We start from the raw sequence: 22,877 nt of genomic DNA, 5'->3' as shown, positions 1-22,877 counted from the left end.
TCTTTGGTGCTCAACGTTCTTTATGGTCCAACTCTATATGTGACTATGGGAAAACCATAGGTTTAACTAGATGGAACTTTGTCAGCAAAGTAATGTCTCTGCTTTTTAATATGTTGTCTAGGTTTTCTTCCAAGGACTAAGCATCTTTTAATTTCATGGCTGCAGTCACCATCTGCAGTGATTTTTGAGCCCAAGAAAATAAAGTCTGTCATGTTTCCGTTGTTTCCCCATCTATTTGCCATGAAGTGATGGAACTGGATGCCCTGACTTTAGTTTTTTGAATGTTGAATTTTAAGTCAATTTTTTCACCTTTCACTTTCATCAAGCGGCTCTTTAGTTCCTCTTCACTTTCTGCCATAAGGGTGTTGTCATCTGCGTATCTGAGGTTATTTTTGTTTCTCCCGGCAATCTTGATTCTTTTATTTATTTGCCCACATGGAAATGACAGTCCGCCTTTCAATTCATGACGTGTTGGAGTGGGAAGTATATCATGTATTTGGAAAGGCCATACAGTATACCAGAAGGCATTCAGATGAATCTGAATTTGAATTTTGTCTCTGTAGTATTATGATCCCAAGATATTGTGAAAAAAAATCATTGTTATCATAACAATAGCAAAATTTCTACTTATTGAGCATTTTAGCTTGTGGTAATAACCTCTGTTTAAAAAGTATTTCTTATATTATCTCATTCTATAATAAAATAATGCAAATTTATCGTTTATTTTGTTGTTGTTGTCACTTTAGCTTTTTTTGGCATTCTGAGCCACTTGTGAGATCTCAGTTCCCCAATCAGGGATTAAACCTAAGCTACAGATTAAACCGTAGCCACCAAGGAATTCCCTGTTTATATTTTACTTGTGATGAAAATGAGGCATGCAAATGTTAAAAAAAAAAAGACAAACAAAAAACTTCCCTATAGTCACGGAGATTGATTTAGCAGAGAAAAATGTTCAACTGATTCTAAAAACTAAACTCTAAACTCTAAATCGTCATGTTACATGGTATCTTTGAGTTTAGGAAAACCTTACAAGAAACCAGAAATGCCATCCGACTTCGGGAAGAATATTCAACAAATACATTGAAAAAACATAGCAGGAGGAGGGTATGCTTACCAGTTTCTCATCTTAGTAGGAGAAGAAAATAGTTTTCAAAAATATGGCCACTCATATAGTTTTTCTTTTTTTGTTTTCCAGTTTATATATATATATATATTTTTTTTTTAATTTTAAAATCTTTAATTCTTACATGTGTTCCCAAACATGAACCCCCCTCCCACCTCCCTCCCCATAACATCTCTCTGGGTCATCCCCATGCACCAGCCCCAAGCATGCCGCACCCTGCGTCAGACATAGACTGGCGATTCAATTCTTACATGATAGTATACATGTTAGAATGCCATTCTCCCAAATCATCCCACCCTCTCCCTCTCCCTCTGAGTCCAAAAGTCCGCTATACACATCTGTGTCTTTTTTGCTGTCTTGCATACAGGGTCGTCATTGCCATCTTCCTAAATTCCATATATATGTGTTAGTATACTGTATTGGTGTTTTTCTTTCTGGCTTACTTCACTCTGTATAATTGGCTCCAGTTTCATCCATCTCATCAGAACTGATTCAAATGAATTCTTTTTAACGGCTGAGTAATACTCCATTGTGTATATGTACCAAAGCTTTCTTATCCATTCATCTGCTGATGGACATCTAGGTTGTTTCCATGTCCTGGCTATTATAAACAGTGCTGCGATGAACATTGGGGTACATGTGTCTCTTTCACTTCTGGTTTCCTCGGTGTGTATGCCCAGCAGTGGGATTGCTGGGTCATAAGGTAGTTCTATTTGCAATTTTTTAAGGAATCTCCACACTGTTCTCCATAGTGGCTGTACTAGTTTGCATTCCCACCAACAGTGTAGGAGGGTTCCCTTTTCTCCACACCCTCTCCAGCATTTATTGCTTGCAGATTTTTGGATCACAGCCATTCTGACTGGTGTGAAGTGGTACCTCATTGTGGTTTTGATTTGCATTTCTCTAATCATGAGTGATGTTGAGCATCTTTTCATGTGTTTGTTAGCCATCTGTATGTCTTCTTTGGAGAAATGTCTATTTAGTTCTTTGGCCCATTTTTTGATTGGGTCATTGATTTTTCTGGAATTGAGCTGCATAAGTTGCTTGTATATTTTTGAGATTAGTTGTTTGTCAGTTGCTTCATTTGCTATTATTTTCTCCCATTCAGAAGGCTGTCTTTTCACCTTGCTTATAGTTTCCTTTGTTGTGCAGAAGCTTTTAATTTTAATTAGGTCCCATTTGTTTATTTTTGCTTTTATTTCCAATATTCTGGGAGGTGGGTCACAGAGGATCCTGCTGTGATTTATGTCAGAGAGTGTTTTGCCTATGTTCTCCTCTAGGAGTTTTATAGTTTCTGATCTTACATTTAGATCTTTAATCCATTTTGAGTTTATTTTTGTGTGCGATGTTAGAAAGTGATCTAGTTTCATTCTTTTACAAGTGGTTGACCAGTTTTCCCAGCACCACTTGTTAAAGAGATTGTCTTTACTCCATTGTATATTCGTGCCTCCTTTGTCAAAGATAAGGTGTCCATATGTGTGTGGATTTATCTCTGGGCTTTCTGTTTTGTTCCATTGATCTATATGTCTGTCTTTGTGCCAGTACCATACTGTCTTGATGACTGTGGCTTTGTAGTAGAGCCTGAAGTCAGGCAAGTTGATTCCTCCAGTTCCATTCTTCTTTCTCAAGATTGCTTTGGCTATTCGAGGTGTTTTGTATTTCCATACAAATCTTGAAATTATTTGTTCTAGTTCTGTGAAAAATGTGGCTGGTAGCTTGATAGGGATTGCATTGAATTTGTAAATTGCTTTGGGTAGTATACTCATTTTCACTATATTGATTCTTCTGATCCATGAACATGGTATATTTCTCCATCTATTAGTGTCCTCTTTGATTTCTTTCATCAGTGTTTTATAGTTTTCTATATATAGGTCTTTAGTTTCTTTAGGTTGATATATTCCTAAGTATTTTATTCTTTTCATTGCAATGGTGAATGGAATTGTTTCCTTAATTTCTTTTTCTACTTTCTCATTATTTGTGTATAGGAATGCGAGGGATTTCTGTGTGTTGATTTTATATCCTGCAACTTTACTATATTCATTGATGAGCTCTAGTAATTTTCTGGTGGAGTCTTTAGGGTTTTCCATGTAGAGGATCATGTCATCTGCAAACAGTGAGAGTTTTACTTCTTCTTTTCCAATTTGGATTCCTTTTATTTCTTTTTCTGCTCTGATTGCTATAAAAATATGGCCACTCATATAGTTTTGAAGAAGATGTCATATTTGATTCCAAAGAGAAAGAGCTAGAGTTTAAGTGACATCTGCAAGTTTAACCAATGACTTTTTTTTTTAATCAAGAAAAGTGCAGCTCCTTTAATTTACTGGAAAGCAAGCACAGTAGGTAGGCTACAAGCTGGAGACGATTATCTTGGAGTCAGGTTTTAACAGTGCCCTGAACTGGCATTATAGAATTTAAGATCTGTTAGTCTTGGTCATTGGGCTTCCCTGGTGGCTCAGACAGGAAAGAATCTGCCTGCAATGAGGGAGACGTAGGTTTGATTCCTGGGTTGGAAAGATCCCCTGGAGGAGGGCATGGCACTCCAGTATTCTTGCCTGGAGAATCCCCATGGACAGAGGAGCCTGGTGGGCTACAGTCCACGGGGTTGTAAAGAGTCGGACATGACTTGAGGGTCTAAGCACAGCACAGGCTTTGTCATTAATTTGTTCTCTGACATGGAAAGAACAATTTTTGTGTGTGTGTGTGTGTGTGTGCCTCAGTCATCTCATCTACAAGAGAAAAGGATTAGACAAGGTTTTTTTTTTTTTTTTTTTTTTTTTCGAGCTCCATGACCATTTTTAAAATCCAGTTAATCTGTTTCTTTTTATCTCAGGGCACAACCATATTACCATCTCTGACTTCTGTCCTGCATAATGACAAGGAGTTTCCCAACCCAGAGAAGTTTGATCCTGGTCACTTCCTGGATAAAAGTGGTAACTTTAAGAAGAGTGATTACTTCATGGCTTTTTCAGCAGGCAAGCATGCTTCATTTTTGTCTGTACTTCAGTGTTGAAATGAGAGAAGGAAGGGCTTTGTATGGAGGCTAGTCTGGGCTGGACAAATTGTCATTTGCATGAGGCCAGAGGCACCATTCCCAAAGTGCAGATAATTTCTCATTGATTGGAGGCTGTATTTCCTGACTTCTGCTCTCTTACTCACTACTGAGTCTTCTAAGAACTCCTCCTAGATGTCTAGTTCCACTGTGACTTTTCTCCCCTGCCCTGAGAAGTCAATTCACTCAATGAAGTGAATTCACTCGATGTAGTCTATGTACCTTATATGTAGTAGACTCGTGCTCACTCATGTCCAGAGATACAAATGTGAGTAACAGATGCATTCTTCCTCTAAGAAAGAGGAATGCAGGTTAAAGGCAAGGATACTCCAGAGAGAAAATACTCTTCAAAGTGTTTCTGCGGGCTCCCAGATAGAGAAGCTCCTGAATCTTGCATTTTGAGGGCCAGGGCAGAGTAGTTGGAAGATAAAGGAAGTGTTCTTGCAGGAAGAAATATTTTATATTTAGTATTTTCCTTTAATTTGTCAGGGTCCCTGAAAGAAAGAGGTAGGATACTTAAGACAGTTTAATGAAGAAACTGTTTTCAGAGGTGCAGACACAATTAAGGGAAATGGCAAGGAGTGGTCAGGTACTCAGGGATTAGCATCAGTAGGACGATGTTACCATCCTATGTCGAAGGGGTCGGGAGAAGGAGGGTGTTGCTGAAACTCAAGCAGATTTTTAGCAAAGAGAGAATGGCTGCCTCAGCAGGAGATGGGTCTGTAGGTTGGAGAATACAGCCCCTGCTGAACTGTGGCCTGACAGGCTGGGACTGAGGGAAGGCATACTCTAACCTTCTCAATGTCCAATCCTCTGAGTTTACTCACAGTGAAGAAGATAACTACTGGGGTTATGCATCCCACAGAAATCAACTTCTTAAACACAGAGTAGGTGCAAAAGAAAAACAAACAGAATGGATCTGGGAAGATGGAGAAACATTCCCAGACTATGAACAATGCCCAGAGGTCATCGCATAGAGACCTGCTAATCTCCTTACCTTCTTCCTGAATTTTGGGTCCATTGTTACATAATGAGCCTGCTCAAGATTTCTGCTCAGTTTACAGGGTTTGTGGGATTGCTTTTGTCCTGACACTGTGCTACCATTATAAGATCTAAGGCTTTACCTTATGAGCTTATATTCCAGTGTGTGGGGACAGAGGAATAATTACAATTTCATGTGAAATATTCTGTACTAGAAGCATTAATAAGTCTTGTGGAATACCAGTGAGGGAGTAAATTGTATCCACTTGAATAGATAAAAGAAATTTTGTAGAATAAATGACACCTGTGGTGGATCTAGAAGGGTGTAGAGAATCTCAGCTAGCAGAGCTCAGGGGACGAGTATTTCAGTTGCAGGAATGACTGGAAATTCCTAGCACTTGAAATAGCTTATGTGTCCAGGCTTGGTGAACATGTAGTAATACTTGTGTCTAGTTTGTGACATTTTTTTTATACCTGATAGTGGTAAACTCTTAAAATAGTGTTAAAGCAGGGACATGGCAAGGTAAAGATTATTTTTAGAAATCAAATGAAGTGAATCAAACCTGTTGTTGAGACTTGGGTTGGAGGTAGATGGAGAATGCATAGTGTGTCTCATGTCAATTGGGATGAGCGAGTGTGTGTATATATGTTTCTGTGTGTATATGTCTTTGTGTTTGTGTATATCTGTGTGTGTGTGTGTGAGTGTAGAAAAATGTCACTGGCCACCCTCAGGAAAGCAATTCCAACATGGGTGTACAGAAGAGATTTTAAAAACTATATTAAATAGAATGTACACAGAAATATGTTCTGAAGGAATGAAGCAGACCAGATTTTGGTGTAAATAGGAGAAGCCATTGATTATTTGATTTTCCTTAGTTTATCTATTTGTTTACTCTAGTCTTTCATTTCATATTTATCTACACCTCCCTGTGCACTAGGTCAAATGAGAATTATATGGATATTTCATTTATGTCTCATTTTTAGGAAAAAGAGTTTGTGTTGGAGAAGGCCTGGCCCGTATGGAGCTGTTTTTACTCCTGGTCAGCATTTTACAGCAATTTACCTTGAAACCTCTGGTCGATCCGAAGAACATTGACACTACACCACTTCTGAAAGGGTCGGGCTCTATACCACACTTCTACGAGGTCTGTTTCATTCCAGTCTGAAGAAAAGGCCGCTGCCAGATCGCAGACGAGCCTCTCCAGCTCTGTCTACACAAGCTGGTGCTCTTTGCCCTTGCTGTTAGCTATGGTCTACCTCTCCCTTAATGTCAGTAGTAACATTCCTGAGCCCTGTCTCTTCTGATTTTCTTTAAGATTCAGTTCAAGTTTTGCTTCATGAACTACAGCTCACTGTTTTGTCTTCAATAAAATGTGTTTTGTAATTCTATCCTGAGATCTTAAGCTGTAACTTATCTACAGAGAAAAGGTATCTTATAAATGTCATATTTAGTAGAAAATTATCACATGTGTTAAAAAATATATGTGTATAATGTACTCATCTCTTACTGCTATTATCCCTTTGGGGAGTAATCTCTTGACAGTTTGGCATGTACAATTTCTGTTTTTTTCAATGTTCATTAAAGTGTAATTATATGTGTGATATATATGTTTTTATATATGTATACATATATATATGTATACATATATATATGTGTATATATATATACACACACACATACATACATACATGCAGGAAGAAAGCAGAGGAAGATTGCTCCAGCTAGGGGGAATAACATGAGATAAAAATTACATTTGCTGGTTATTTTCAAGGCTGTCCTTTTTCTTTTCCCCTACTTATTAAACACAGACCCACACATAGACCCAGTTACAGATATACAGACATATTAAGGCAAAAAAGAAGGAAAATAATATGTATTTATGGTTATATTTGAACACACACAGAAATATGCATGTGTGTTTCTGTGGGTATGTACGTATTATTTATATTATATCTCTGACTTCTTGATGACATTAGATTTTAGCAACAGGTACTCTCACAATCTATCTAAATAAATGTATCTCATAATACTATATTTCATGCCTATAATAATCTTAAAAAATATCATAGTGTTCAAGGATATTTAGATTAATTTTGAACCTTTGTTAATATAGAAATGCTCCTACTTGCATACATCTTTTATTATTCTTGTACTATTTCTTTGGGATAGTTTGGTAGCAGTGAAGTGTCTGCACATATATGTGCATTTTTTTCATCAATAGTGAAGAATAATACCCTAAAAAGTATGTATCTATTTACTTTTCTGCCATGACTCTAATAGAAAGACTATTTGTCTGAACCCTTTTATACGCTAAGAACTGAATTCTATGGTAGATTTAGTAACTTTAGCTTCCTTTCATGGATTTTTCAAGTGGGAAATTTTATCATCTACAAATAATATATAATTGCTATGACCAGAAACTTCTTGATATAAACTATATTTATGTCTGTATTTTCTTCCTCTGTCTGGCTCATCCCAGACACACACACACACACAAACACATGCCTATGTACATATATATTTGTCAGCAGGGAGGAGAGTTCAAAGTTGTGAGGATTTCTGGGGACAAGAAAGCAGAGGGTTTGAGAAATCCATATTAGGAATCCTGTTATTTGATGTGATTTTACCTCTGAAGTGATTGTTGATTTGAAATCAGGAGCTGAGAGTCTGAAGGGCTGACTATAAAATGTTATGTAGGAGATTTAGAAACCAAAAAAAGAAAAAAAATTTGAAATGTTCTGAGTGCTCAGAGGAAAAAACAAACAAACAAACAAACAAAAACAAAACTGGAGTCTAGAGATTGCCAAGTAAGAAGGATGAAGTAAATGTTCGAACTTCAACTGACCTGAAGATTATGAAGATCTGTAAACAAGCCTTAAGAATAAAACTGAAGTTGAAGAGTAGTTATAAGACTAGAGTTTGTCTTTAAGTAATTTTAAACATTGCTTAAATTACATTGATTCACCCCTAAACATTTTCCTCCTGCTGGAATATACTTTCTGCTGGAGAAAACTAATGTCACCCCGAGTCCCATGTTATCATTGCATTATTTGATTTACAATGTGTAGCATAGACACAAACCTAGCTGATGGAACAAGTGACCTTCTCAGTTCAGTTCAGTTCAGTTCAGTCGCTCAGTCTTGACTCTTTGCGACCTCATGAATCGCAGGACGCCAGGCCTCCCTGTCCGTCAACAACTCCCGGAGTTCACTCAGACTCACGTCCATCGAGTCCGTGATGCCATCCAGCCATCTCATCCTCTGTCGTCACCTTCTCCTCCTGCCCCAATCCCTTCCAGCATCAGTCTTTTCCAATAAGTCAACTTTTCGCATGAGGTGGCCAAAGTACTAGAGTTTCAGCTTTAGCATCATTCCTTCCAAAGAAATCCCAGGGCTGATCTCCTTTAGAATGAACTGGTTGGATCTCCTTGCAGTCCAAGGGACTCTCAAGAGTCTTCCCCAACACCACAGTTCAAAAGCATCAATTCTTTGGTGCTCAGTGTTCTTCACAGTCCAACTCTCACATCCATACATGACCACAGGAAAAACCATAGCCTTGACTAGACGGGCCTTAGTCAGCAAAGTAATGTCTCTGCTTTTGAATATACTATCTAGGTTGGTCATAATTTTTCTTCCAAAGAGTAAGCATCTTTTAATTTCATGGCTGAAGTCACCATCTGCAGTGATTTTGGAGCCCCCCCAAATAAAGTCTGACACTGTTTCCACTGTTTCCACATCTATTTCCCATGAAGTGATGGGACCTGATGCCATGGTTTTCATTTCCTGAATGTTGAGCTTTAAGCCAACTTTTTCACTCTCCTCTTGCATTTTCATCAAGAGGCCTTTTAGTTCCTCTTCACTTTCTGCCATAAGCGTGGTGTCATCTACATATCTAAGGTTATTAATATTTCTCCCGGCAATCTTGATTCCAGCTTGTGTTTCTTCCAGTCCAGCGTTTCTCATGATGTACTCTGCATAGAAGTTAAATAAGCAGGGTGACAATATACAGCCTTGATGTACTCCTTTTCCTATTTGGAACCAGTCTGTTGGTCCATGTCCAGTTCTAATTGTTGCTTCCTGACCTGCATACAGATTTCTCAGGAGGCAGGTCAGGTGGTCTGGTATTCCCAACTCTTTCAGAATTTTCCACAGTTTATTGTGATCCACACAGTCAAAGGCTTTGGCATAGTCAAGAAAGCAGAAACAGATGCTATTCTGGAACTCTTGCTTTTTCAGTGATCCAGCAGATGTTGGCAATTTGATCTCTGGTTCCTCTGCCTTTTCTAAAAGCAGCTTGATCTTCAGGAAGTTCATGGTTCACATATTGCTGAAGCCTGGCTTGGAGAATTTTGAGCATTACTTTACTAGCGTGTGAGATGAGTGCAATTGTTGGGTAGTTTGAGCATTCTTTGGCATTGCCTTTCTTTGGGATTGGAAAGAAAGCTGACCTTTTCCAGTCCTGTGGCCACTGCTGAGTTTTCCAAATTAGCTGGCATATTGAGTGCAGCACTTTCACAGCATCATCTTTCAGGATTTGAAATAGCTCTACCGGAATTCCATCACCTCCACTATCTTTGTTCCTAGTGTTGCTTTCTAAAGCCCACTTGACTTCACATTCCAGGATGTCTGGCTCTAGATGAATGATCACACCATCGTGATTATCCGGGTCGTGAAGATCTTTTTTGTACAGTTCTTCTGTGTATTCTTGCCACCTCTTCTTAATATATTCCACTTCTGTTAGGTCCATACCATTTCTGTCCTTTATTGAAGTAAATGTACAACGTTTGATAATGGTTAACATTTTTTAATGATAAACATTCTCTGTAAATTGAGAAACATTCTGAAAAACAGAGGTCTCTAAAATCCTAGAAACTATTTTCATTATTGGTGAAATATTGATCCCATTCCCCATAAGTTTGAAAAAAGTAACAGTAACCACTTTTCATTACTTCCTTTCAAAATTAGACCGAAAGATGTCAGCAAATGTGGTATGGAGTAATGACTTCTAATAATTCTCTCTGATATATAACAATGAAAGCACAAGTAAAAATTATCAGGTCTGCTTTTTCAGATCTTTGGCCATTAGCCAAGACATGCATCAATCTGCAGAGTGTTTCTTCAAGAAAATGGAAAAACCTCAGTAATAACAGTGAGGTTTGTCATGTTTTGCCTTATTCCCTTCTATCTTCCCAGCTTTGAGGTAGCCTTGAAAAGCTACAGACTATAATCATGGGAAAATCATCAATAATATATCAGCCACAAGCAGGAGGCAGTGAGTGGAGATGGAACTCCTTCAAAACCCTGTTCCCAAATAATCATTATTATTTGACATGCTTATGGTCACTGTGGAAGACTACATTCAGGATTGATCTCAGAACTTTCCCAGTATGAACAGCCTTTCCACAGACACATTTGTTGAGAACGGTCAGGGGAAGTTTTTGACTATTGTAGATGCCCGAAGCTATAGAAATCAATACACTAACCAAAAAGCTTAAAAGGAAAAGTTGAGGAATGAGATATTCATGGAAGGCTTTGAAAACCTGATGAATTCCTGAGACACTGCGTGTGTTTGCGCACGTGCTAAGTCACTTCAGTTGTGTCTGACTCTGTGCAACTGTAAGGACTATAACCAGCCAGGCTCGTCTGTCTATGGGATTCTCCAGGCAAGAATGCTGGACTGGACTGCCATGCCCTCCTCCAGGGGATCTTTCTGATCGAGGGATTGAACCCTCATCTCTTATGTCTCCTGCCTTGTCAGGCAGGTTCTTTACCACTAGCAACACCTGGGGTGCCCTCCTGAGACATTAGAAATCTACAACTGTTCTGAAAAGACTGGAGAAGACCTTAAATTTTCACCTCTGGCAAACCTGGAGGTTCTGTGCAAGCAGGAAGTGAAGGATACAGCAAAACTATAAAGTGTCTGGATGTATGTTGAAAGCATGCTCCAACATATCTATAAAGTGTCTTGCAAATAGTAGGAGCTACTTTTGTTCCTAAAACTAGTAAGTAAATATCTGTCCAATTATTAGATGAGCACTAAGCTAATTGAGTAGTCTTTAGTGGACATATATGACAAAGAATAGAAACTTTATGTGAGTTTCAAGGAGCTGCTAAACAAAAATAAAGGAAGGGAACTGTTGTCTTCCTTAGGTCTTGAGAGTGTTGCACCTGAGAATGCAATAGAAGTACACTGCTCATGGCAAAGTAGAGTGGCCTGAGAACTGGCTATGAGGTTAATTAAAAAAATGAATTGAAAAGAATTAATTGTACTGCTTTGTGCTAAGATCAAATAATTAAATAATGATACGGATAAAAGAAATATTTTAAATAAGCTAACAATTCCCCACTAATATCTAGGGCTGAATCAAATGAATAATGTGAAACACTTCAATATTTCAAATTTCACAATGTTGCTGGGAGAAATTATACCCAAATATAGAGTTATACCATGTTCATAAATTTAGAAAAATCAATATTGTTTAAGTGTCAATTCTGTCAATGTAGAGATTCAATGAATTCTTAGTAAATATCAGAGGTTCTGAATTGATCAATTGATCTAAAATTTGTGTGGAAATACAAAGAAGCTAATATAATCAAGAAGAAGGAAGAATAAAGGTAGAAGACCTACACCAGATATGAGGACTTAGTTTAAAGCTATAATAATTAGGACAATATGGTATTGGCACAAGAATAATAGCTTGAAATACACTAGAATAGGAAAAACTTCAGAAACAGATTCACACCTATATGGCCATGTGATAGTGCTATTTAATTAACATGGAAAGAATAATCTTCATGCTAGATGAAATTAATATTGGGAAAAAATCACCTTGTTCCTTACAAGTTGCTTACAAACACTTATTTGAGATGGATCATGGACATAAGTATGAAAAATAGAACTGTAAAGCCTCTGCTGTGAAACATAAGAGAAAGTCATTATGACTTTGAACTTGACAAAGTTTTAAGAAAATAGAACAAAAAAAGCACTAATTACAAGAGATCAACAAATTGGTCTTTATTTAAATTAATTTTAAAATTCATCTTCTTCAAAAGATATCATTTAATATCATCAAAAAGCTAGCCAGAGTCTGGGAGAAATATTTACACTGAATAAATCTGATGAAAGACTTACATCCAGATTACATCAGTAAAATGAAAGACTTCCATTCAGATATTTTTTTAGATGGGCAAAATGTTTGAACAAATTCTTCACAGAAAAGAATATCCATATGGTCAATAAATATGAAGAAAGGTACTCAATATTTTTAGTTATGTGGGAAATAAAAATTAAAATCACAATGGACTACTACTAGTACGTACCTACCAGAATTTTTAAAAGTCCTGAAAATTCCAAGTATTCATGAGGAAGTGGTTCTACTAGACCTACCATACATTTTGGTGGGAGGACAAACTGTTTCAAAACCTTGAAATTTTTAACCATATGTTCTAAAGCTAGACATCAGCCTTCTCCTGGAGCCCGAGGACTTTAAGCTGTGTATTCTTGAAAAATGTCAGCCTGTATCTAAGATCACACATGGGAAAAAGTGTTCACAATAGCTTTATATTGGCTTCAAACTGGAATCAACTCAATATCTATTAGCATAATAGTGGGTAAATATAACACATCACATTCATGGAATAGGGTACTGCCATCAATAAAAAAAGACAATCCTCTGCAACTTGTGGAAACATGGAAGAATCTCCAAGATGAAGTTAAATGAAAGTGTCCAGACACCAAAAGGTATATTCTGTAAGATTCTGTTTCTGTCTAGCATAGGCAGAACTAACCTTCATTGAGAGGAGTCAGAAAAATGATTTATTGACTGGGGTAGAGAGACTGGAAAAGGAAGTGAGAGAGCCTCCTGTGGTATAGGACCATGTTCTAGATTTTGATGTAGATGGTGCTCAGGAAGGTGTACACATATGTAAAAATTTTCCAAAGTGTACACTTAAGATTAATACACTTTATTGCATATATTTTATATTAATATTCTATCAAGGGAAAAAATTTAAAAAATAGACATAAAAAACAAGATGCACACAAAAGTGTGAGGATAAAAAGTAGACAATAGAAAGAAAAACCTGTTAAATCTGTGTATTGGAATTATCTGAAAATAACAGGTATGATGAAAAATTATGGAAATGAAAAGAGAGAGAATGCTAGAATAAAAAGCAGAAAAGAAGATATTTAAGGTGCAATGTAATGGTTTTATATGAATACATTGTGAATTATTACCACAATTATTCCATAATTATCATTGACATTAAAGCAGGTATGAGGAGATGCCTATCTATGGTTTTTTTTTATTGCATTTCCCTGGTAACTAGAGATGTTGAGCATCTTTTAAGAAACCTTTAGCCATTTGGAAACTTTCTTTGGAAAAATGTCTGTTCAGATCATCTGCCCATTTTTTAAAAACTTTTTTATTTTTTATTGGGTTATGACTGATTAACTATGTTGTGCTAGTTTCAGGTGAACAGTGAAGAGACTCAGCCATACATATATGTGTACCCATTCTCCCCTAAATACCCCTCCCATCCAGGCTGCCACAAAACATTGATCAGAGTTCCACATGTTATACAGGAGGCCGTTCCTGGTTATCTATCTTAAATATAGCAGTGTGTACATGTCCAACCCAAACTCTCTAACCATCCGTTTCCCCTGGCAACCATAAACCTACTCTGTAAGTCTCTGTTTTGCAAGTAATTTCATTCATATAATTTCTTTTTAGATTCCACATATAAGAACATCTGCCCTTTTTAAAAAACTGAGTATTTTTAAAAATTGTGTTATATGAGTTCTTTTTCTTTTTTCTTTCTCTATTCTTTATGGATATATGAAAAAGTTTTTTATTTATTTACACATTTAAGCATCAGTTCAGTTCAGTTCAGTAGCTCAGTCATGTCCGACTCTTTGCGACCCCATGAATCGCAGCACGTCATGCCTCCCTGTCCATCACCATCTCCCCGAGTTCACTCAGACTCAGGTCCATTGAATCAGTGATACCATCCAGCCATCTCATCCTCGGTCGTCCCCTTCTCCTCCTGACCCCAATCCCTCCCAGCATCAAAGTCTTTTCCAATGAGTCAACTCTTTGCATGAGGTGGCCAAAGTACTGGAGTTTTAGCTTCAGCATCATTCCTTCCAAAGAAATCCCAGGGTTGATCTCCTTCAGAATGGACTGGTTGGATCTCCTTGCAGTCCAAGGGACTCTCAAGAGTCTTCTCCAACACCACAGTTCAAAAGCATCAATTCTTTGGCCCTCAATGTTCTACACAGTCCAACTCTCACATCCATACATGACTACTGGAAAAACCATAGCCTTGACTAGGCGGACCTTAGTCGGCAAAGTAATGTCTCTGCTTTTGAATATACTATCTAGATTGGTCATAAGTTTTCTTCCAAGGAGTAAGTGTCTTCTAATTTCATGGCTGCAGTCGCCATCTGCAGTGATTTTGGAGCTCCCCCAAATAAAGTCTGACACTGTTTCCCTATCTATTTCCCATGAAGTGATGGGACCAGATGCCATGATCTTCGTTTTGTCAATGTTGAGCTTTAAGCCAACTTTTTCGTTCTCCTCTTTCACTTTCATCAAGAGGCTTTTTAGTTCCTCTTCACTTTCTGCCATAAGGGTGGTGTCATCTGCATATCTGAGGTTATTGATATTTCTCCCAGCAATCTTGATTCCAGCTTGTGTTTCTTCCAGCCCAGCATTTCTCATGATATACTCTGCATAGAAGTTAAATAAGCAGGGTGACAATATACAGTCTTGATGTACTCCTTTTCCTATTTGGAACCAGTCTATTGTTCCATGTTCAGCTCTAACTGTTGCTTCCTGACCTGCATACAGATTTCTCAAGACATTTAAGCATAGTTGATTTATAATATATGTTTCACATGTGCAGTATAATGATTTAGTATTTTGTAGAGTATACTCCCTTAAAAATTGTAACAGAGTAGTGGCTATAATTCCCTGTGCTATACAATATATTTTTGTTGCTTATCTATTTTATAGATAGTAGTTTGTAACTTTTAACCTCACCTTGAGTGAGTGAGTGAGTGAAGGTGCTCAGTCGTGTCAACTCTTTGTGACCCCATGGACTGTAGCCTACCAGGCTCCTCCCTCCACGGGATTCTCCAGGCAAGAGTACTGGAGTGGGTTACCATTTCCTTCTCCAGGGGATCTTCCCGACCCAGGGATTGAACCCGGCTCTCCCGCATTTCAGGCAGATGCTCACCTTAATTGACCTTTAATTCTGGGCATGAGGTTAAGAGTTACAAACTACTATCTACAAAATAGATAAGCAACAAAAATATGTTGTATAGCACAGGGAATTATAGCCACTACTTAACTTTTAAGGGAGTATACTCTACAAAATACTAAATCATCATACAGCACATGTGAAACATATATTATAAACCAACTATGCTTAAATGTGTAAATAAATAAAAACTTTTTCATATATCCATAAAGAATAGAGAAAGAAAGAAAGAAAAAGAAATCATACAACTCAATTTTTAAAAATACTCTGTTTTTTAAATGGGCAGGTGTTATTATATATGGAATCTAAAAAGAAATGATATGAATGAAATTACTTACAAAACAGAGACTCTTTTGGCAACCACTAGCTTGGTATAAGGAGAAGGCAATGGCACCCCACTCCAGTATTCTTGCCTGGAAAATCCCATGGACAGAGGAGCCTGGTAGGCTGCAAGCCATGGGGTCGCTCAGAGTCAGGCACGACTGAATGACTTCACTTTCAGTTTTCACTTTCATGCATTGAAGAAGGAAATGGCAACCCACTCCACTGTTCTTGCTTGGAGAATCCCAGGGACAGGAGCCTAGTGGGCTGCCATTTATGGGGTTGCACGGAGTCAAACACGACTGAAGCTACTTAGCAGGAGCAGCTTGGTATATCTCGACAGGGCCGCCCCTCCTGGCATTGAACGTGGAGTAGCTCCTCTCAGCCATCCTGCCCCTGTGCAGCCACTGCTCTTTGGACGGGGGGTTGCTCCTCTCGACTGCCGCCCCTGACTTTGGGTGTGGGGTAGCTCCTCTAGGCTGCTCCTGTGCCGTGGCAGACTGGCACTCTCGGTCGCCACGCCTGACCTTGGGTGAGGGGTAGCTCCTTTTGGCCACACTTCTGCAGGGTCTGTTGGAGCCGGCAGGAGCAGCTGGTGCACTTTGCTGGAGTGCCATGAAGAGATACCCCATGTCCAAGGTAAGAGAAACCCAAGTAGATGGTAGGTGTTGTGAGAGGGCAGACACACTGAAACCATAATCACAGAAAACTAGCTAATCTGATCACATGGACCACAGCCTTGTCTAACTCAACGAAACAGCCATGCCATGTGGGGCCACCCAGGACGGGTGGGTCATGGTGGAGAGGTCTGACAGAATGTGGTCCACTGGACAAGGAAATCGCAAACCACTTCAGTATTCTTGCCTTGAGAACCCAATGAACAGTATGAAAAGACAAAATGATAAGACACTGAAAGAGGAACTCCCTGGGTCAGTAGGTGCCCAATATGCTACTGGAGATCAGTAGAGAAATAACTCCAGAAAGAATGAAGGGATGGAGCCAAAGCAAAACAATAGCCAGTTGTGGATGTGACTGGTGGTAGAAGCAAGGTCCGATGCTGTAAAGAGCAGTATTGCATGGGAACCTGGAATGTCAGGTCCATGAATCAAGGCAAATTGGAAGTAGCTAAACAGGAGATGGCAAGAGTGAACATCAACATTCTAGGCATCAGCAAACTAAAATGCACTGGAATGGGTGAATTTGACTCAGATGACCACTATATCTACTATTGTGGGCAGGAATTCCTTAGAAGAAATGGAGTAGCCATCATGGTCAACAAAAGAGTCTAAAATGCAATACTTGGATGTAATCTCAAAAACTACAGGATGATCTCTGTTTGTTTCCAAGGCAAATCATTCAATATCACGGTAATCCAAGCCGATGCACCAAGCAGTAACAGTGAAGAAGCTGAAGTTGAATGGTTCTATGAAGACCTACAAGACCTTTTAGAAGTAATACCCCAAAAAGATGTCCTTTTCATTTTAGGGGACTAGAATGCAAAAGTAGGAAGTCAAGAAACACCTGGAGTAACAGGCAAATTTGGCCTTGGAGTAAAGAATGAAACAGGGCAAAGGTTAATAGAGTACTTCCAAGAGAACTCACTGGTCATAGCAAACACCTTCTTCCAACAACACAAGAGAAGACTCTACACATGGACATCACCTGATGGTCAACACCAAAATCAGATTGATTATATTCTTTGCAGCCAAAGATGGAGAAGCTCTATATAGTCAACAAAAACAAGACCAGGAGCTGACTGTGGCTCAGATCATGAACTCCTTATTGCCAAATTCAGACTTAAATTGAAGAAAGTAGGGAAAACCGCTAGACCATTCAGGTATGACCTAAATCAAACCCCTTATGATTGTACAGTGGAAATGAGAAATAGATTTAAGAGACTAGATCTGATAGACAGAGTGCCTGATGAACTATGGACGGAGGTTCGTGACACTGTACAGGAGACAGGGATCAAGACCATCCCCATGGAAAAGAAATGCATAAAAACTAAATGGCTGCCTGAGGAGGCCTTACAAATAGCTGTGAAAAGAAGAGAATCGAAAAGCACAGGAGAAAAGGAACGATATAAGCATCTGAATGCAGAATTCCTAGCAAGGAGAGAAAAGAAAGCCTTCCTCAGTGATCAATGCAAAAAAATAGAGGGAAACAACAGAATGGGAAAGACTAGAGATCTCTTCAAGAAAATTAGAGATACCAAGGGAACATTTCATGCAAAAATGGGCTCGATAAAGGACAGAAATGGTACAGATCTAACAGAAGCAGAAGATATTAAGAAGAGTTGGCAAGAATACACAGAAGAACGGTACAAAAAAGAGCTTCACGACCCAGGTAATCACGATGGTGAGATCACTCACCTAGAGTCAGACATCCTGGAATGTGAAGTCAAGTTGGCCTTAGAAAGCATCACTACAAACAAAGATAATGGAGGTGATGGAATTCCAGTTGAGCTATTTCAAATCCTGAACGATGATGCTGTGACAGTGCTGCACTCAATATGCCAGCAAATTTGGAAAACTCTCAGTGGCCAGAGGACTGGATTGGATTGGATTTCATTCCAATCCCAAAGAAAGGCAACACCAAAGAATGCTCAGACTACCACACAATTGCACTCATCTCACACGCTAGTAAGTCAGTCAATTGAGTGCTCACTCATATCTGACTCTTTGCGACCCTATGAATTGCAGCATGCCAGGCCTCCCTGTCCATCACCAACTCCCGGAGTTCACTCAAACTCACATCCATCGAGTCGGTGATGCCATCCAGCATCTCACCCTCTGTCGTCCCCTTCTCCTCCTGCCACCAATCCCTCCCAGCATCAGGGTCTTCTCTAATGAGTCAACTCTTCATGAGGTGGCCAAAGTACTAGAGTTTCAGCTTTAGCATCATTCCTCCCAAAGAACACCTAGGACTGATCTTCTTCACAATGGACTGGTTGGATCTTCTTGCAGTCCAAGGGACTCTCAAGAGTCTTCTCCAACACCACAGTTCAAAAGCATCCATTCTTTGGCTCTCAGCCTTCTTCACAGTCCAACTCTCACATCCATACATGACCACAGGAAAAACGATACCCTTGACTAGACAGACATTTGTTTGCAAAATAATGTCTCTGCTTTTGAAGATGCTATCTAGGTTGGTCATAACTTTCCTTCGAAGGAGTAAGCATCTTTTAACTTCATAGCTGCAATCACCATCTGTAGTGATTTTGGAGCCCTAAACAATAAAGTCTCATGCTGTTTCCACTGTTTCCCCATCTATTTGCCATGAAGGGATGGGACCAGATGCCATGAAGTGATGGGACCAGATGCCATGATCTTCGTTTTCCAAAGTAGAGCTTTAAGCCAACTTTTTCACTCTCCTCTTTCACTTTCATCAAGAGGCTTTTTAGTTCCTCTTCACTTTCTGCCATAAGGGTGGTGTCATCTGCATATCTGAGGTTATTGATATTTCTCCCGGCAATCTTAATTCCAGCTTGTGCTTCTTCCAGCCGAGCATTTCTCATGATGTATTCTGCATAGAAGTTAAATAAGTAGGGTGATAATATATAGCCTTGATGTACTCATTTTCCTATTTGAAACCAGTCTGTTGTTCCATGCCCAGTTCTAACTGTTGCTTCCTGACCTGCATATAGGTTTCTCAAGAGGCAGGTCATGGTCTGGTAGTCCCATCTCTTTCAGAATTTTCCACAGTTTATTGTGATCCACACAGTGAAAGGCTTTGGCATAGTCAATAAAGCAGAAATAGATGTTTTTCTGGAACTCTCTTGCTTTTTCCATGATCCAGCGGATGTTGGCAATTTGATCTCTGGTTCCTCTGCCTTTTCTAAAACCAGCTTGAACATCTGGAAGTTCACAGTTCACGAATTGCTGAAGCCTTGCTTGGAGAATTTTGAGCATGACTTTACTAGCATGTGAGATGAGTGCAATTGCGGTAGTTTGAGCATTCTTTTGCATTGCCTTTCTTTGGGATTGGAATGAAAACTGAGCTTTTCCAGTCCTGTGGCTATTGCTGAGTTTTCCAAATTTGCTGGCATATTGAGTGCAGCACTTCCACAGCATCATCTTTCAGGATTTGAAATAGCTCCATTGGAATTCCATCACCTCCTCTAGCTTTGTTCGTAGTGATGCTTTCTAAGGCCCACTTGACTTCAGATTCCATGATGTCGCTCTAGATGAGTGATCACACCATCGTGATTATCTGGGTCATGAAGATCTTTTTTGTACAGTTCTTCCATGTATTCTTGCCGCTTCTTCTTAATATCTTCTGCTTCTGTTACATCCATACAATTTCTGCCCTTTATTGAGCCCATCTTTGCATGAAATGTTCCCTTGGTATCTCTAATTTTTTTGAAGAGATCCCTAGTCTTTCCCATTCTGTTCTTTTCCTCTGTTTCTTTGCATTGATCGCTGAAGAAGGCTTTATTATCTCTTCTTATTATTCTTTGGAACTCTGCATTCAGATGCTTATATCTTTCCTTTTCTCCTTTGTTTTTTCCTCGCTTCTTTTCACAGTTATATGTAAGGCCTTCCCAGACAGCCATTTTGCTTTTTTGCATTTCTTTTCCATGGGGATGATCTTGATCCCTGTCTCCTGTACAATGTGTCAAACCTCATTCCGTAGTTCATCAGGGACTCTATCTATCAGATCTAGGCCCTTAAGTCTATTTCTCACTTCCACTATATAATCATAAGGGATTTGATTTAGGTCATACCTGAATGGTCTAGCGATTTTCCCTACTTTCTTCAATTTCAGTCTGAATTTGGTAATAAAGAGTTCATGATCTGAGCCACAGTCAGCTCCTGGTCTTGTTTTTGTTGTCAAGTGCTGCAAGATATGAGTTATGGGAGCATGTGGAAGCACTGAGTCTGAGGAAAGGGGCATGATGTCTCTTCAGTTCAGGCCACTGGTACCAAAACACTGACATACTATGTGGACCTTCATGAACACTTTTGGGGTTTCCCAGTGACTGCAAGGATAATAGGCATCTTCAGTTTTGTCTAAAAGCTCAGTGGCTAGGGAACAGGACAGGCATTGATGGTAGCCAGAGAAAGTGGTGGACACAAATTCAGCAGCATGAGTCAGCTACACGTCTTATGTTGGAGCAGAAGCCAGGTGCAGACATATATATCTATATATCTATATATCTATATATCTATATATCTATATCTATATCAAGATCAGGCCAATTAAGGGCTTACTGGCAGTTGCAGGGCTCCTGGCTGTTGGCAAATTCTCCCACAGCTACAAACTCTCCCTCTAGACGTGCACTACAGTGGAGGCCACACACAGTGCTCAGGCTGGAGTCTCAGCCAGAGGAGTCTAGGCTTGCATCTAACACTCACACGGCCTCAGAAAAAAAAGCTGACTTTAGGTGTGGCTCTTGGACTCTGGCAGGGGTCTGGGGACAGACTGGGAAGGGGCTCCAGTAGCCACATCAGCAAATGTGAATACTTGTAGTGCAAAAACTGGTGTCATCTGCAGGAAATGCCAGGTGACTTGCAAGATCAGTGGTGGAATCTGCTGAGTCTGTCTCTTAAGTAGGTCCCTGTGAACTGCAACGACTTCTGCTGTGTGGCTGCTATTAGTAGTCCCTACTTTTCTTCTCGTTCCTCACATCTCTATACATCTGAGCTTTGTGAGTCTGGGTAGAGTGAAATCAAAGCAGGACATTTGTACAATGATCCCAAAGGCTGGAGAAGCCTGTTGCTCAGACTTCTCTCCCCCTCCTGGTGAGGGGAACTCTTTCTACCTGGGAGGTTCCCTCACCACACTGAACATTGCTTACTTGGGGGATGGTGTGACTTTTTTTAGCCTTAACTAATGCCTATTCTCTATCTACTCATAAATTAGAGTTCTGGTCAGGGACCTAGAAAGTAGATTCTGTACTCAAATATTCTGACATATTCTTTATTTAGAATTTTGTGGATCACTGAGAGCAAAGGGCAAGAGAGTATGTCTTGTTATTAACACCCCAGTTTCTTTTTGAGCTCTGATTGAGGACTTTATGTAGAAGACTGTTGTTCCCTAAACTTTGATGTCCCTACTATCTGGGGTAACACAGGTTATCACAAACTTTCATAACCTTTCAGCTTTCTCATGTTAATCTACTAGAGAGTTAAAATTTAATAGTATGTGTTTACTATGTTCAATATTTACAATTTCTTCAGATTCACATGATTAAAAAACTCATATTTGAGAAAGCAAAGACTTTTCAACTGGAAGTTCTGATATTAACCCACTGTGTGATTATGTGTGAAAGTCTTTGCCTCTCTGAGCCATTATCACATTGCTCTTAAAACACAGATATAAGGCATTTTATTAGACTATTCCTAAGATCTGTCCCTGCTCAACAATTTCTGTGTTTTCTTCCTTCTCTGAAGAGTAAAGTGGTTAGGCATATGAGACCCTAGGATTTTTGCATAGAAAAAGGGAAGTCACAAGTTTTTCACATAAACAGATTGCTCTGGAGAAATAGAGAGAATAGTTATCATTCAAAAATCTACTCTTCTATGTAGCTTCCATTGATTTTCTACATAAATGATCATATACTCTGCAAATAAAGACAATTTTTTTTTGTTTCCCAAAATTATTTCTGTTATTCAGTCACTAAGTCATGTCCACTCTTTGCAACCCCATGGACTGTAGCATGCCAGGCTTCCCTGTCCTTCACTGTCTCCCAGAGTTTGCTCAAATTCATGTGCATTGAGTGATGCTATCAAACCATCTCATCCTCTGCTGCCCTCTTTTCCTTTGGCCTTCCATCTTTCCCAGCATCAAGGTCTTTTTCAAGGAGTCCACTGTTTACTCATGTGGCCAAATTATTGGAGCTTCGGCTTCAACATTAGTCCTTCCAATGAATATTCAGCATTGATTTCCTTCAGGATTGACTGGCTTGATTTCCTTGCCATCCAAGAAACTCTGAAGAGTCTTCTCCAGCATCACAGTTTGGAAGCATTAATTCTTTGGTGCTCAGCCTTCTTTATTGTCTAACTCTAACATCTGTACATGACTACTGGAAGAACTACAGCTTGGACTACATGAATCTTTGTCAGCAAAGTTATGTCTCTGCATTTTAATAAACTGTTTAAGTTTGTCATAGCTTTTCTTCCAAGGTGCAAGCATTTT

At 39.1% G+C, this 22,877-nt stretch overlaps 1 protein-coding gene across 1 annotated transcript in view; it reads left to right on the top strand.

Annotated features, from left to right (window-relative positions):
- LOC138427956 (cytochrome P450 2C21-like) overlaps positions 1–6,748 on the top strand; it is a 69,798-nt gene extending 63,050 nt beyond the window's left edge. The window contains exons 8-9 of the mRNA XM_069568083.1: positions 3,954–4,095; positions 6,138–6,748. Coding sequence (XP_069424184.1) covers positions 3,954–4,095; positions 6,138–6,319 — 324 coding nt within the window. The 3' untranslated portion in view covers positions 6,320–6,748. The remainder of the gene's footprint in view (positions 1–3,953; positions 4,096–6,137) is intronic.
- Positions 6,749–22,877: the final 16,129 nt, after the last annotated feature.

The sequence above is a fragment of the Ovis canadensis genome, chromosome 22, assembly GCF_042477335.2.
Source record: "Ovis canadensis isolate MfBH-ARS-UI-01 breed Bighorn chromosome 22, ARS-UI_OviCan_v2, whole genome shotgun sequence".
Classification (NCBI taxonomy): Eukaryota; Metazoa; Chordata; class Mammalia; order Artiodactyla; family Bovidae; genus Ovis; species Ovis canadensis.
This window is presented reverse-complemented; position numbering and strand designations above follow the sequence as displayed.